The sequence below is a fragment of the Grosmannia clavigera genome, assembly GCF_000143105.1.
Source record: "Grosmannia clavigera kw1407 unplaced genomic scaffold GCSC_173, whole genome shotgun sequence".
In the NCBI taxonomy this organism is placed as follows: Eukaryota; Fungi; Ascomycota; class Sordariomycetes; order Ophiostomatales; family Ophiostomataceae; genus Leptographium; species Leptographium clavigerum.
Window position 1 is genome coordinate 466,309 of NW_014040765.1, and position 15,877 is coordinate 482,185.

Genomic DNA, 15,877 nt, shown 5'->3' on the forward strand with positions numbered 1-15,877 from the left:
TTTTTAGCCTTTTTTAGTCAGGCGTTTCTTACTTAGATGTAAGTTACATAGTAGGTAATGTAGGTAACGTTATAATACGTAGGTCTCCGTTTCTAGAAGTAATAATTGGCCTCGTAGAAGTTTCACAAAGCAGTAATCACAAAGAATCACTACCTATACGTGCGTACATACGAAGGATTTTGTCCTTGATGCCCCATGACTTGAATAGGCTTACACATGGCTCAAAGAAGCTCTTCTGCCGTGTCGTACCTAGCGGCTCAAATTTCCTTTCTGTCAGCGAATTACCTAAATAATACTATTGGGCTATTGAACTCCATTCAGGCGAAAGGTGACCGTCAAATTCACCACAATGGCGTGCCAAACCGCCTCACACACTCGTCCACAAATGCCTTGGTCGCATTAAGACATCTTGTCAACTTGACTGCTAGCAGAAAGCCGGTGCCCACTGTAAACAACTATAGTAAAAACTCAATGTTGTAGGCATCCTTTGATTTGCTGTCGATGCCGGCACGTTCCCTGCCCCTTCCCACTTTTAGGAGTGGTAACACTGCCTGAGTCATCACGGGCATGCACGTATTTAGGGTAGCACCCCGTGGGACAGATTACTCTAGACCGCTCAGGTCGCTCTTGTGAGATAGTAGCCAACCGTGCTGCTTTTCTTTGATGCAAAAATAAGCGGTGTAGCGGGTTTAGGCACAGCAGAGGAGGGTGACACCGAGAAAAAGCGCCGAGGAGAAATAAAATCGGAAGGAATATAGGAGCTTCACTTTGTGGATTGAATCTTTGTACTGCACATCCTTCTCTACGTGTTGCGGGGCAAGAATGCGGTATCGTATACAGAAGTATGGGTTGGGCTAATATAGGCTAGATTTGATTTTCATCTTCACAGTGCCCTATACGTACCGAGACCGCATAGCTCGTCACCATTGACCTGATGTCTACTCCGTAAAGCCAGGAATTTGTGCCGATGACTGATGTGTCATCAACGAATTTGGTTCTTAGAGTCTAAGTGCATCATGCTCTATAATTTTAAAACAGTGACTATGGGTAACGAATATCACTATACTTTTATCTGTCTTTCTTCCCTGACTCTTTTGATGTCTACTTACGCCCGGAATGGTCTGCCTTCGGGGAGCACATCAATCGGGCAGCGAGGACGGCTGGTGATCAGATGCTCAAACGACGGGGACCACTCTACGCGGCGGTTGTATGGCTCAAAGTCGAACAAGTAGCCGAGGGTGCGCAGGATGGATGTGGCCGAGTACGACACGGTCTCGCCGGCCGCGTTCGTGCCCTTGCCCTCGACATGCGCCCGCTCGACCCAGGGCGAGACGAGGAAGGTCGGCATGCGGCCGCCCAGACGATTAAAGTGGAAGGTGTAGTCCTGGCCTGCTGGCGTGGTGGCCGTGTAGGTGAGGTTGTCCGGTTCGGGAGCCAGAGGCGGTACCACGTGGTCGTGGAAGCCGCCGGTCTCGTCGTACGTAATGATGAAGAGCGTCTCGTTCCACTGGGGGCTGGCACGGACAGCGTCATACACGTCCTTGATGAGGCCCTCGCCGTCAGACACGAGGCCGGTCGGATGCATCGACGTCGTGCCGACGCCACAGCAGGACGGGTTGATCAGGCTGAAGCTGGTGAGATTGCCGGCGGCGGCGTCGACGTAGAACCGGTCCAGGTTGACCACCTTGTTGTCCACGCCGGCGTCGTACGTCCACTGAAACCACTGTGCTTCCGGGCCGGTGCCGCCGGCGGGATCGTGATAGTTGCGCCAGTCATAGCCGTTCTCTGTCAGAGACTGGAAGATGGACGTCTCGTTGAAGCCCTTTGCCGAAAAGCCGGCATCGTTCACACCATGACCGAACGAGCTTCCCGCCACGATGGCCATGCGGTTGGGATCGGTAGGCTATATGCTTTTGTTAGCGAAGGCGATGGAAAATATTCTTCTAATCTTCAAGAAAGAAAGAACAGAACAAACGACACAACTTACACCTGGGATGGCCGAATGCCAGTAGTTGAAGGTGACAAAGTTTTGCACAAGAGACGTGAGCACGGGCACCTGTTTCTCTGTGTAGTAGTTCATGACCTGCTCGGACAGCGTGGTCTGGTTGACCTTGGCGTCATAGAGCCGAAGCTGCTCGTGTACAAAGCCGTTCTGTTTGGCGACCAGCTTTCCGGACGCGATGGCCTCGTTGTCCGGATTAAAGGTGCCGTAGAACTCAATGTTGTTTCCGTAGACGGCATGGTCTGGGTCGTCGGCGATGGAGTCGTAGTCTCTGGCCTCAGAGCAGGCTGTTCCCTTTGACGCATCCGTTAGGTTGTACGGGTTGCAGTAGGGGCCATTGTGGTAGGGGTTGTCTAGGCCCGGAAGTGTCTGGCCGCCCAGGATGTTGTCAAACGAGCGGTTTTCCATGACGAGAAGAACCACGTGCTTGATGTGCGCCTTCATGTTCGCAATGGCAGAGTCGGCATGAGAGCCCTGGCTCTGGGCAGCAGCAACGGCCGCAACGGCTAGAACACCCTTGAGAGAGGCGGGCTGCATCTTGAGTAGATTGTGTGTTTGTGAACACGCCCAGTCTACTACGCTGTCCTCTTTCCACGGAAGCGATCTACGGCCTGTCTTTATAGCTGGCCTGACAGCTGCTTGATTATTCAAACTGAGAAGTCCTTGCCTAACGAATTTCATTTTTTACTGTTCATCTAAACAGTGGGGAAACTGAAGGGTATTTTCCAACACGTGCGAATATTCCCGTGAGGATTCGCTCATGCAGGGGGAAGATGCTCGGAAGGCTGCAAGGTGGATAAGGTCAGGATTCAGACACGGACTATTTTCCTCCAATAATATGGGTAATATTTACAACGTGCCATCGCTAGAAGTACACTAATAGACTTACCGACAACACACGTCCGCATATCGAGGTAAGGCAGATGTACCTTTTCCGGAAAGTCGGTAAAGACGCCGCACAACCTTTACAGTCATGTTTTTTATGATAGGTAATACTCGGATATTTGACTTGAGCATATCCTCGTCAACGGCTAGAAACATAAGCGACATACAGACTACACGCACTACGCCTGAAATGGACGACAAGTAATATGGAGTAGTCCTTGGCTCCCACTTGACTGGTGCCTCGCTTTACGGTTGTCCTCCGGGGAAACCTGTTGCAAGGCGCCCTCGAGATGCAAAACATTGTATAATGGGTCTCAGCCTCAAACTACTCTAACAATAACAACGGCGCCTAGAGACATTGAAAAGTGTCAACGCGACGTAAGAGAGCTTCTCATATGCAGCTTCAACAAACAAACAAACAATGCAGCAATCTGAGGTACCACCCTGCAGCAAAATGATTCAATTTTCCTTGACAACTCGAGCCAGATTATCAGACATCTGACCCAAACCTTACCAAACGTCCTATGATCTGGACGTTGACCTCATCTTTACGAACTACGTCGTCAGTCGTTCAACCTCGGAGGCGCTTCAATGCTAGACGAACAGGCAACCGACGAAGAACTGACCACTCGCCCTGGTCCTGCAGGACCTACAAAATGTCGTCTGGTTCTCGACGAGCGGTTTTTGGAATGGGCCGCTTCACCCTTCTCTCCGGGATCAGGTCACTCCGGCGCATACAGGAAAGCGATTCCTCGTCATGCCAATCCTCGTCAGCCGCAACCACTGGGGTTTTGAGTATTATCGATCGAGAGCGGTATAAACTCTACTGCTTGTGTCTTGGCACGAAATCCCTCTGTATGCCATATACGTTGTGGCCGAGCATATGCTGAGCTGCATGACAACTTGCATTGCGCCGAAGTCAATCACCCAAAACTCTTCCGTGACAAGGGGGTAATACTATAATATACTCAGAGGGCTGACATCTCTTTCGCACAGATTTCTGTTGCTGGCTAGTTCTACTGAGGCTTGCCGACTGCTTGTACTGCGTCCTACCCGCGCAAAAGTGATCCTGTTCCGACAAATGCTGGAACTCCTTTCAACCATCAACATGTTGAAAGACGACGCGACGGAAATGACAATGATAATGAACATCCAGTCGGTCTTCTCTAACACGTCTGGGTTTGGCAAGTCGCAGAAATGTAGATTTCAGAGGGATCCAGTTAAAAACCGAAAGCAAGTACTACACAGCCCCTTCTTCACACTTGTCTCGCTGGGGGCCAGAAGTACGCAGCTACCGGCCCCATCAGCAACAGTCCTCACGCCTCAGAAGAGTAAAATACGTCCAAGGTTGATCCTCTTCTGATCCTGATTTCTGATTCTGCTTTGTTTGGACAACTTGACTTACAGACTATCTTTTTCAATGCGCATCTTCCTCTACCCTACAGCTTAGCACCTCCGCCTGTCGGCTTCTGCCCGTTGTCGTTGCTCCCATCGCCCAGCAGGTAATTTGGATACTCCATGCCTGGCCCGAGGCCGACGCCGACAGAGCCGGTCTGCCGCCGCCACGCAGCGCCGTCGACCACGAGCACGTGGCCAGTGATGTTGTCGGCGGCCGCGCTGAACAGGAACACGGTGGCGTCGGCAATGTCTCGGACAGTACCCCAGCGGCCGCTGGGAATATGGGGTGCACCACCCCGGGCGCTCATCTGGGCCGACTCGGCGGTATCAACGGTTGACAGCCGCGACATGCCCTCGGTGCCGACAATCGGACCCGGCGCGATCACGTTGGCCAGCATGCCGCGCGGACCGTACTCAAGCGCCACTGAGGCCATCAGGCTGTCGACGCCGGCCTTGGCCGCCGACACGTGCGCCTGCAGCGGCAGTCCGGTGTAGTGAAAGGTAGCTGAGACGGCCAGCAGGCGGCCGCCCGGCGGCTCGGCGGTCGCGTTGGGGCTCGGGTGGCGGCTCGCCGAGACGGCCAGGTGGTCGACCGTGGCCTTGATCGTGTTGAACGTACCCAGTGTGTCGATATCCATGACCGCCTTGAAGCCGTTGGACGTGAGCCCGGCCAGCGAGGACACAAAGTTGCCGGCCGCACCCGCGCTGTCTCTGTTAGAGAAGTGTGGAAGGAGTGGAGAAGGGACAAAATGCAAAGATGAAGCTGAAGCAGGAAAAGAAGGAGAAGGACCGTAAGACGCACATGACAAAATCGATGCTGCCCAGCTCCGCCACACAGCGGTCAGCCGCCTGCTTCAGACTTTCAAACTGCAATCGAGAACGTCAGCACAACACCTGACACACACACCGTCCCTTTCTGCCCCTTTTGTACGTACATTCCGAACATCGACATTGCCGAGGCCGATGACCTTGGCACCCTTGCGCACCGTGGCAATGTCCTTGGCTTTGGCCTCTGTCTTCGTCACGTTGCGCCCGATGATGCACGCGTCGGCACCCAGGTACACCAATGCCCGTGTCTGAGCGCTGCAGATATCGCCAGCACCGCCTGTTACGAACGCAACACGGCCCTCTGCGAGCAAGTCAGTAAGCTGTGTTGACACCATTGTTTGCATTGTCCTCACTGAAGATGCCGTCTCGCCACACCGGGCTGAGAAAAGCTGACGGATCCACAGTCATGGTCTTTTGAAGATTGCTAGCTAGACCTGGTTCGTAAAGCTGTCGGGGTGCGATAGCTGAGCTGAATTGGTGTTTGTGCTATGTAGATGTACGGAGTAGATGGAGGACTGGTGAAAGGGCGCAATTGAGGATCAATATAGAAGACAAGTAGAAGCGGGGCCTCGGTCTGCAGCTTAGTTCACAAATCGATGAGCCTCGGAAGAAACGAGGGAAGAATGGTGGGCAAGTTTGGCACTCCCCAGACAATGATGGGGGATGAAAGTCCCGACAACGTAAAGCACGAAAGTACGATTGCGAACGAATCACCTGCAGTTGCCTCGGCTTGCTGGCCAGCTCCATCTCAGCTGCTATGTTTGGCCGATTATGTAACGCTCTGGGTACGAAGTGACGTACACCCCGCAATTGGCTAGTGCATTTTGGTGGGTGCCGTCGATCTTCTGTCGCTCGATGCTTCTTTTATTTTTAATTTTTTAGTCTTTAGTTTTAATTTTTAAGTGTATTCTAGTTTTCACCCGCTTTGAGCAGCTGTCCAAAATGGGTCTCTAGCTTTGTGACAGCCGCGTTTCTTCGTCTGTTTGTTTGCCCCCCCCTTTTTCTTCTTGTCATTTTCACGGGGGGACCCGTTCCCTCCTCCCCTCTCTCCCACCATGTCCGCAACACCCGCCAAAAAGAAGCCGCTGATCTTCAAGCGACGCGCTGGTCCTGTTTCAGCTCCATCCACCGCGGCTCTCGACTCCGACTCCGATTCCGACTCTGGTTCCAACCCGTCAGCAGTACCAAGACCTGCCAAGAGTCAGAGTACGCCAGCGGATCGTACCGATAACGGCGGTGTGGATCTATTTCGCCGAGCCAGACAGTTTTTTCCCCGAGCCATCGAAGAACAGAATCAACGCCTGCTGGCTGAGAAGCAGCGAAAACAGCAATCACCAGCAGGTGCAACCGATCGTACCCCCGCTTCCACTCCAGATTCCGAGGATCACGATATTAAGAGAAGGAAGGTGTCGTACGAGACAGCTAACAGCGACTATGACGACAACCACGGCCGCCAACAGAAGGCTTCTCCGAACAAGCTTGGCAGCAAAGCCACCGCAACTCCATCCCCGAAGACATCGCCTTCGCAGAGATCACCACAGTCACGATCGCGAGACAAAGGCAAGGGGATTGCGACACCGCACACCGTGAATTCTCGTGTCATCTTCGCCAATGAATCTTCGACTCGACAGCCCGATACCAAGGCGGAGGCAGTGGATGTCGCAGAAACGGCGGACGACTCGGCTGTACTGCTCGACAGTCCAGGTAGCAGCGGCGAGAGAGCGGTGATCGAAGCCGCCATTGCGCAGATCAAAGCGGAAGAATGCCGAGAGCCTCTGGCGGTTCCGGATATCAGGGAAGATCCCCCGAAGGCCATCGTTTTCGAGGTGGAGGATGACAAAAGCGAGGACGAAGGCGAAGGCGAAGACGACAGCACAGAGACCGCAAATCCAGAGTTCAACGAATACATTATGCGGGCCCATGCCCGAGCTGCCGCTGCCCAAACTGCACAGGCCGTGCGAGAAGCGGCAGGCAGTGTCGGCGCGTCCAGGGGCACTTCGACAACAGCGACAACGAGCTCGACCGGCACGTCGCAGCCATTCGCGGGCCCAAGCCCCGGGTCCACGCCGGCGTCGTCTGGCACGCTGGCCGCCAGCGACCAGGCCTACCGCATCCTCATCACGCCCAATCTGCCGGAGCCGGTGCCGCCTCTGGCCGCGATGCTGCGCATGGACCAGATGATGCGCTGTCTCCCAAAGGCCTTTTTGGACCACGCGCGGAAGAACGGGCTGCAACTGAGCGAGGAGGACGAGGCCGGCATCGTGCTGACGTGGAAGGGCATGAAGATGTACTCCTGGACGACGGGCCACTTGCTAGGCGTGCGCCCCGACGCGCACGGCAAATTCCACGACGATTTGGGTCGATCGTCCGGCTTCCAGTCGGGCGGCCTGCATCTGGAAATCTGGACAGAGGATTTGTACGAGGCCTTCCTCAAGGACCAAGAGCGGCGGCGGCTGCGGAAGCTCGGTGAGGCAGTTGACCTCGACCTCGACAGCAGCAGCGAGAACGACGACGACGGGGCCGCCGGGCTTGGCGGCAGCAGCGGCCACGGCCACGAGGCCGGAGGATCGGCAGCCACGGAAGCAGCAGCAGCGTCCAGCCGCCAGCGCATCCGGCTCGTGCTCAAGTCGCGGGACCACGAGAAGCTCAACATGACGGTATATGCCGACACCAAGGTGGAGACGCTGATTGCGGCCTTCCGGGAGCAGCGCAAGATTGCACCAGAACAGACGATCGCGATCCACTGGGACGGCGAGCGGCTGGAGGAGGACATGACGGTGCAAGACGCAGAGATGGAGGACATGGACAGCGTCGAGGTCTTCATTCACTAGCCGGCCTGACCGGCTGGCAGGCGTTGGGGCTGCTAGGGTTTTTTATGACGTCTCTTGACGCGACATGATACCGAAAACGTTTGCATACTTATTTACACATATATATCCCCTGGGCAAAATGACACCCCCAAGAAGAAACGGCCGGTTGGAAAATCAGACAATAAGACAAAAAAAACAGGCCAGCATGATCGTCCTGGGTCATAAGCAAAACGTTTTGTGTGCCCTCTGTAACGCCAATCCAAATGGGGGTCTCTACTTGTGTTCGAGCGGCCGCGGCCGTCGTCTAAAACCGCTCCTTCATCCGGGTGCTTATGGACCGCAGATTGCCGTACACCTTGCTGGGCGGCTTGCCGAGACTAGATGCATGTCAGTGGAGCTGCCCGGATCACGAAGAACAGGCGACCAAAGGGCAATACATACATCAAGCTGACCACGCTTTCCCGCGCCATGCCGATCTGAGGACAGAAAACACTGTTAGTACATCCCACGTTTCAAAGGGCCGTCGAGTTCCTGCAAAGTCGTTTCGTCTCACCTCTTTGAAACCGCCCAGGATGTGGATCTTGGAGCCACCGGCGACGACAATTCGCGTCTTGGTCGTGTTCTCGATGGCGTACTGGAAATCTCGAGTCAGCACCTGTCGATCGGCTACAACACCGTTTGCAACCCGTCCATCTGCCTGCTTACCTTTGTCCGGCCGTCCTTGCCGACGATGCGGCCGACCGCACGGGCCAGATGGTCGCCCTCGAGCGACTTGACGTCCTTGATCTCGAAGGACTGGATGAAGATCTGTACAGAAACTGTCAGCCCTTCCGGTCCCGACACAAAAGGCAAGAGACAGAAAGTTGACAGGTCAACATACACCGTCCAACCGCAAGATGGCCACGGCGTCCTCGACGTCAAATCCCATGGCATATGCCCGCACAAAGTCCTCGCCCTTCTGGATAGCGCCAGTCTCGACAGTGCTCCGTGACGTGCGCAGCTCGACCGCCTTGGACTTGATGTTCATGCGCACCTGCAGCCGCAGGTTCTCGACGAGGGGGGTATATCTGGCGAAGAGCCGTCAGCATCACGACAAGACAGCAGCAAAGCACATACGTACATCTTGCTCCAGGTCGCCTTCAGAGGAGTCATGCGGTGTGGCGGGATCGCTTCAGCAGCGGGTTAGCTCAATCGCGCGGACGGCCATGCAGCACGGGGACAGAGGGACAACACACGGATCTTCCGCGACTCTCTCCGGACAGCCGTCTGGACATCCTTGGCGGCCGCAAACCGGGGCCGCGACTCCTCGTCAATGTCCATGTTGACATCGGGATCGCTGTCGAAGCTGACAACCGTCGCTGTGGCTGGGTCGTCTGCCAGCGCAACCAGGGTCACGCCGGGCACCGCATCGAGCGCGACATCGTCTTCGTGGTCCACTGCGTCCTCCCGTTAGCTGCCGTGCCTCCCAAGCGATCGCAGTGCAGACATAAGACCAGAGTCCATACTCGTCACTGGCACCTGAACGGCCGGCGAGGCCGTCTCGTCCTTCTTCACCGCTGTCGGCGCAGGCATTGCGTGCGTGAGGAGGCTGTAGTCGTATCGTTCTGCCAACCTGTCTGTTCGGGGGGTTCTTTCTCGTCGCAGTGCGTGTCGCGGTCAGACCGTCCTTTGGTTGATGTCACTGGTATCGTCTTTCGTGAAGCCGCACTTTTTTTTTTAAACTGGGTCTTGGTGGGATACACAGATTTTAAAAAAAGGAAAGAGCCCACATTTATTATCGTTGCCTATCTATTGGTCATCCACGATCTTAGCCTGACAAACCCCCCCCTCCCACAAATCGACATTCAGCAGCGCGTCATCTTCTGGAAGGCCGGGAAAAAAATGCAGAGGCGACCATTTACACCACGCCTTTTCTGGTCATTGCAACATTCCCCCGCCACCGCCTCGAGGTCGAATCGATATACACACAAGGTAGCACCCGCAACGGCGACCGCATCGGTGACTTCAACACGTGCCGTTCATCATGCGATAGCGATGCGACTGTCCTGCATAGCCTGATCTTACTCCACAGCGATCGTCATCGTCTGTTCCTTCTGCTATCTGCTATCATATTGTTCTCTCCTTCAGTCCTTTTCCTCTCTCTTCTCCTTCTTCTCCTCTCCTCCTATCCTCTCCCCCTTACAAAGATGCATGATGCCTTCTAGCACGGCAAAGACCCATCAACTGGGTCGCCAGGTCTGGACGACCGTCCGGGAATCGTTGGACTCGTGGGTGTGGCATCTGCCCTCCCGATCGCCTCCCCGTTCGCTGACTGGCCTGGGCATCGGCCACTCCTTTGCGTCGCAGGTCGTCAGCCGGGAGCCCATGCGAAGGTCCTTCTTCCACAGCAGTAGCCGGAGGCTTTTCGGTCATTGCGCACCTGCCACTAAGATCTCGCCGAATAATGTGCGCCGAAGTTGCACATCTGGGGGTCTCCTACTCCTGGGGCTAAGCTCGCCGTCGACGTCATCGTCCGGCGTCGTGGCCACGTGCACGGCCGCAGCCGACACAGCCATGAGCGGGACCACAAGCCAAAAAAAGGCGAGCATCGGCCGGGCGGCTCGGCAGGCCTGGCAGCAGCACCGCAGCCACCACACGCTCCGGCGAGGACTGCCGGCTGTCTGGAAGAAATGACGCGGCGATGCGAGAGCACGTCAACGAGCGACAGTGCCAAGAGAGCGGTCGAAGCGGCGACGCCAGCTAAAAAGAGCCCAGGCGAAGTGCCAGAACCGCCACCACCACCACCACCACAGCCCGGAGACGAGGAGTCTATAGCGGCATCGATGTCAAAGTACCTGCAATCCCACCTGCCCAAGATCCCGCAGCGGCCGACAAAAGAAGAGTTTATGGCGGCAGCGACGGGGTTCTGGCAGCGGCTGCAGGCGCGTTTCAAGTGGCACTCGATCCGCAGCATGCGGCCCTGGAATGCGGACGAATGGGGGGCTTTTGTGTCGTGGATCATGCTGGGCCACCTGTTGTGGATTCTGGTCGGGACCACGACCTTCTTCTCGATCGTGATCCTGCTCATCAACACCGTGTTTGCGCAAGGTATGTTGTCTGGTATTTGGAAGCTACTTCATCGCTAACGAATACAGAGGAACTGGCCAAATGGGTTGGTGACTACCTGACGCAGTCGGCCGGCGTGACGGTCGTGTTTGAGTCAGCCATCGTGCCGAAGTGGAAGGGCGGCGTGATCACATTCCACAACGTGTTCGTGTCGCGGCGGCCGGGTCAGGTGAAGTCGTCGGTCAAGAAGGGCTCGTCCAGCGAGGCAGCGATTGCAGCAGCCCAGCAGAGCCACGAGCCGGACGGCGCAGCCGTGACGGTCGAAGACCACGACGACGGCAACTACACGCAGTTCGACGTGACGATCAACAGCGTGGATGTGTCGCTGTCCTTTGTCAAGTGGTGGAATGGCAAGGGCCTTTTGCGGGACGTCGAGGTGAAGGGTGTGCGCGGCATCATCGACCGGACTCACGTGCAGTGGGCAGCCGGACCGCTGGATCCACTGTCGTTCCGTCACGTCCATCTGCCGGGCGACTTTGAGATTGAACGGTTCAAGCTCGAGGACCTGATGGTGACGGTGCACCAGCCAAGCGGATTCCGGCCCTTCAGCATCAGCATCTTCTCGTGCGAGCTGCCGCAGCTGCGGAAGCAATGGCTCTTGTACGACTTTCTCTCGGCCAACCACGTGTCTGGCTCGTACGACGGCTCTCTGTTCACCATCCACCCGCGTCAGGTGCAGCAGTCGCGGGCGCTGTCCGCGCCATCATCAGTGGCAACAACGACGATCGACGACGTGGTCGACCGCAGCCACCACGACATCAGCAATCCGGCCAACGAGCCGGTGATGCTGGAGTCGCCGCTGGCGTGGAAGAAGTTCTCGCGCCTGCGCATTGACGGGCTCAAAATTGACCACCTCAACCGGGGCGACCGTGGGCCGTTTGGCTGGATCTACGAGGGCAACGTCGACATTGTGTCGGATGTGATGCTGCCGGCCGAAGCCGACGAGGGCATCGCCAAGGCCGTCAGCGACCTGTACGACAACTTCTACGACCGCATGGAGGAGGCCGTGACGAGCAACCGGTACATCACCATCCTGGACGGCCACTACGGCTCGCGGCGGGAAGAAGAGGGAGAGCTGCCCCAAGACGAGCCCGGGCAGCTGGCCGACGCCTCGCCGCCGCAGTACGTCGTCATGGATCTGCGGATGCACCTCAACGACATCCGGGCAGCCGTGCCGTTCTTTCCCGCGTCCGAGGCGCTCGGCTACGTCAACGCGGCGCTGATCCGGCCCATCGTGGCCTACATGAACGCCAAGCGTACGTATATACCCATCAACTGTCGCATCGTCAAGCACCTGTCCGACTTTGACGGCAGCTGGACCATCTACGACTGCGGCTTAATGGACGACTCGTCCGCCGAGGTATACGCCGCGTTTGCGCACGATGTCGAAGACCAGCAGTCGCGCGTGCGCCGTCTCAAAAAGGTCGGCTTCTGGACCCTCAGCATGGTCGTGCATGCCATCCTGGCTGGCGTCGCCGGCGATCTGCTTTGAAGCAGCAGCAGAAAGGAAGCAGAAAAAATCTGCCAGAAATAGATACCACTCCACCATGTACTCTTGTTGTTCTTCTACTTCCTTTTGTCAGGTATTGGGCCGTTCCGTTCGGCCCCGGAAAGGTGTTTGGCGCAAAGCGTTCTGTCTTCAGCGGCAATTGCTGCTTTCCCGTCAGAGATGTGTGGACGGACATGAAAAAAGGAGTTCCATCGACACCGGTCTGGCGCACGATGAAAAAATCAGACAGATCAAAATCACATCACAAATCACAGATTTTTAGATTTCTCAACAACGGCATCACTTGACTACGTCTGTGCTATGATATCATGTTGACGCCTAATCTCCTTTGGCGTTGCTGACGCTCCGTGAAGTGTCTAGGGTCTGGGTCTTTGGGTCTAGGGTAGACAAATGAAACGGAAGGGAAGGTAGTGGGTGAAGCCCGGGGCTGAGAAAACGCAACCGAAAAAACGATAAGCTGACGCCGACACAACAGTGGCTATCGTTGAAACTTTTCTCCATCGGTCCGAGGACGACGCCAGAGGGGGGAACCAAAAACGAGAACGCAACAGAACGCAGCCATAAACCCAAGTGGCCGTACATCATGTTCCTACAAGAAGCCAGGGGTGTGTTTGTTCGCCCTGAGCGTCTGTCTGCTCACATAAAGTCGTCGCTGCGCCGAGATGTGTTAGTCAGCCATAACATTAAGTCACGTGATAAGGGCAGGCATAACACTCACTCTCCATAGCCGCCATCGTCGTCGTAGGCACCCGTGTCGACGGTATTGGGCCGGCCGACGGCGAGCGACGTCTTGGTCTTGGCGGCCTTGGACTTCTTGCCGCCCTTCTCGGCAGCCTTCTCCTCGCGCAGCTTGTCGTTGCTGAGCACGGTCAGAGTGCTGGCCGCCTTCTTGATCTGATCGCTGGGAAGTCCGCGGCAGAGCTCCTTGACGAGATCCTGGACGAAGAGGGAGTAGTGGGGCTTCTTGGCGTTGGCCGCAATCAGCGGTGCCAGCGTCGAGCAGAGCGCATCGAACTGGGCCTTGGTGATCGGGTTGAGCAGCGGCAGTGCCGCCAGATCGACCGTCTTGCTGGGGTCGGCCTTGTCGACGGCCACAGCCGAGGCTTTGAGCACGGCCGCCGACTTTCGCACGCCGCTACCGGTTCCAGCCGAGAGTCCGGCGTCGCCAAAGAGGTCAGCCGCGTGCTGCAGGTCGGCCTCCTGCTCGTGGCGCCGCATCCGCTCGCGCCGCTCGGTCTCGGTCTCGTTTTCGCGCGGCTCTGCCAGCGCCGCCAGCTCTGCCTGTCGCTGTGCCTGTTTCTCCGCAATCCGCAGCCCCTTGGACTTTTTGGCCGCCGCTGCCGCTGCCTTGGCTGCTTCTGCTTCCGCCTTGGCCTTGGCCGCCACCGCTGCCTTCTCGCGCTCCACCTCCGAGTCGTCCGCGTCCCACGAGTCGAGCACCTGCAGCCGCCGCCGGTCAGTCATATTTCGAAAGAAGGATCCATAAAACATACGTCGCTGTCGTTGTCCTCCTCGTCCTCAAACTTGGTCGCCCGTCTCAGGGCACCGGCCGGAACAGCCGGGCTCGATGAGGCCTCCGAGCCGCTCGACGACTCGTCTTCGTCATCTGTCAGATGGGAGTCAACGTCAGCTCATGTTCACACTGTGACAGCATAGACCCAGCGCACGAAATCAGTCCTCTATCATGCGCATCTGTTCTTCCCCCTCTCGACAACAGAATGTCGGCGCGCCGTCCATTATGCTCGTCCCGTCTCTTTCTGTCTCTGCTCTGCTGCTCCACTGAATCTCTGCAGACAGCCGTGCTTCCGCTTATGCGCACATCTTTGTCTATGGTCGGGTGTCGCCATCGCAGGAATCGCAGCCTAAGGCGAGGGGGTGTGCTCTGGGGGGGTAAACGCAGTTCTGTCATCTCACTTACCCCACTGTTTGCCTGGCATCTTCGCGGTCGTTACTCGTTGACGAGTTCGTGTAGTCGAGACTGATCCTTCCTGTTTATCGCGGATAAAGGCAATGCACACAAGTGCGAAAACCGGCGGCAGAGACTGGTGGGAAGTTAGTTAAAAAATTTAACGGCAGATTTCGTCGCCGCCGTGGAGGGGCTTGGAATAGTTGCCTAGTGATTATGTAATGTCGCAACACGGCGCTAGTTCGGTCTTGTATAAATGGATGTCCTAATCCGGGCTGTCGAGAGTGCAAATGTGACGGTGCTGTATAAATAAATATACTCCGTACGGATCTCATCACTCCGGACGCTTAAAAGGATCTGAAGGATTGTTCAGGCATGCGTACGGAATACGAAGTACATATTCTGCAAGATACATACATACTGCGGTCTGTGCTATAAGATAAGAGCGTAAGATATGCATGTGGTGTTCAAGTTTTTCCTATTGACTGAAAACAACGTGAGGAATAAAATTCTACCTTTTCTCCCTATTCCTCATTCCAATACGAGTTTCGGTTATTGAGATGTATTCTCGCTACAACAATGTTTACATTCCACGTACATGCGATGCACACGCACTGCCGTTTCCACGCACTCATAGAGGCCTCGACGCATCTCATCTCATCGTACGGGGGTACAACCGATTCGTAGGTGAGGCTACTATGTAGTCCATGCGCTTACGGAGTAGAAAACTTGGCAGAGAAACGCACGTCAACTGGGACTCCTCCCGGCAGATAAATTAGCGCCCCCACCTACCATTGTCCCCTTCAAGTGCGCGGGCCACTCCGTATTTTGTGATAGATTAGACGAGAAGACCACACATCCATAGTACGAAGGTGGCCCCCTGCACACGTAGCAGGGGTCTTCTAGTCGTTGGCCTTGCTAAAAACGGGTTTATCACCATTCGAAAACAGTGACAACTACGACGTTGCTCTTGATTCCTCCCGTGTCCGAAAACATGTATGTAGCATTTTGTAATCGAACTTCTCATTGGTCAGCGGCCCGTCTGAGTTGACGTGTCTGGCAGACGCAGTAAAGTTTCGTTGGAAACAGGCATAGTCACCGGGGCGAAACGAAATGAAAAGGATAGGCGAAGCTATTTTTCGTTGGATCACCCATTCACGTTACGGAGCAGATTGGCAACTTTGTGGCTAACTAGAGTTTCTCAGCACTTCCTTCCAAATCCGGAATTTACGACGTAAAAAGCCACAGCTATGCCCAGTCAAAAAGAACGGGGGACTCAAGGTGGGCTTAGGCAAGGTTCTACTCCGTATGTAGCAGACCTTACGCGTCTCATGTTATACCGGACCAGCTGTCGTACTAGTGTCCGAGCAAGCCCCCGCCAGCGCGTGCTACCCTTTGAAGGGATGAATACAGGGATGCCTTTTCTGCTCGTA

At 55.7% G+C, this 15,877-nt stretch overlaps 6 protein-coding genes across 6 annotated transcripts; 2 read left to right on the forward strand and 4 right to left on the reverse strand.

The window, feature by feature from the left end:
* Positions 1–1,105: 1,105 nt before the first annotated feature.
* On the reverse strand, positions 1,106–2,539 carry CMQ_7695 (phosphatidylglycerol specific phospholipase; the record flags this gene model as incomplete). Its single annotated transcript, XM_014314700.1, has 2 exons — positions 1,106–1,903; positions 1,988–2,539. The coding sequence occupies 2 exons, from the start codon at positions 2,537–2,539 to the stop codon at positions 1,106–1,108; spliced, it is 1,350 nt and encodes a 449-aa protein (XP_014170175.1).
* A 1,787-nt stretch (positions 2,540–4,326) lies between these two features.
* CMQ_7625 (short chain dehydrogenase reductase) lies at positions 4,327–5,448 on the reverse strand (the record flags this gene model as incomplete). The annotated part of the gene is made up of 3 exons (XM_014314630.1): positions 4,327–4,996; positions 5,088–5,152; positions 5,221–5,448. 3 exons carry the CDS (start codon positions 5,446–5,448, stop codon positions 4,327–4,329), a joined length of 963 nt encoding a protein of 320 aa, XP_014170105.1.
* A 720-nt stretch (positions 5,449–6,168) lies between these two features.
* Positions 6,169–7,944, forward strand: CMQ_7712 (uncharacterized protein; the record flags this gene model as incomplete). The annotated part of the gene is made up of 1 exon (XM_014314717.1): positions 6,169–7,944. One exon carries the CDS (start codon positions 6,169–6,171, stop codon positions 7,942–7,944), a length of 1,776 nt encoding a protein of 591 aa, XP_014170192.1.
* Positions 7,945–8,227: 283 nt separating this feature from the next.
* CMQ_7282 (rRNA processing protein) lies at positions 8,228–9,495 on the reverse strand (the record flags this gene model as incomplete). The annotated part of the gene is made up of 8 exons (XM_014314287.1): positions 8,228–8,300; positions 8,365–8,399; positions 8,477–8,557; positions 8,629–8,730; positions 8,804–8,990; positions 9,044–9,092; positions 9,159–9,359; positions 9,429–9,495. 8 exons carry the CDS (start codon positions 9,493–9,495, stop codon positions 8,228–8,230), a joined length of 795 nt encoding a protein of 264 aa, XP_014169762.1.
* Positions 9,496–10,113: 618 nt separating this feature from the next.
* On the forward strand, positions 10,114–12,520 carry CMQ_7587 (mitochondrion biogenesis protein; the record flags this gene model as incomplete). The annotated part of the gene is made up of 3 exons (XM_014314592.1): positions 10,114–10,368; positions 10,416–11,010; positions 11,058–12,520. The coding sequence occupies 3 exons, from the start codon at positions 10,114–10,116 to the stop codon at positions 12,518–12,520; spliced, it is 2,313 nt and encodes a 770-aa protein (XP_014170067.1).
* A 654-nt stretch (positions 12,521–13,174) lies between these two features.
* CMQ_7540 (eukaryotic translation initiation factor 3 subunit) lies at positions 13,175–14,475 on the reverse strand (the record flags this gene model as incomplete). Its single annotated transcript, XM_014314545.1, has 4 exons — positions 13,175–13,190; positions 13,257–13,978; positions 14,032–14,144; positions 14,457–14,475. 4 exons carry the CDS (start codon positions 14,473–14,475, stop codon positions 13,175–13,177), a joined length of 870 nt encoding a protein of 289 aa, XP_014170020.1.
* Between the last annotated feature and the right edge of the window lie 1,402 nt (positions 14,476–15,877).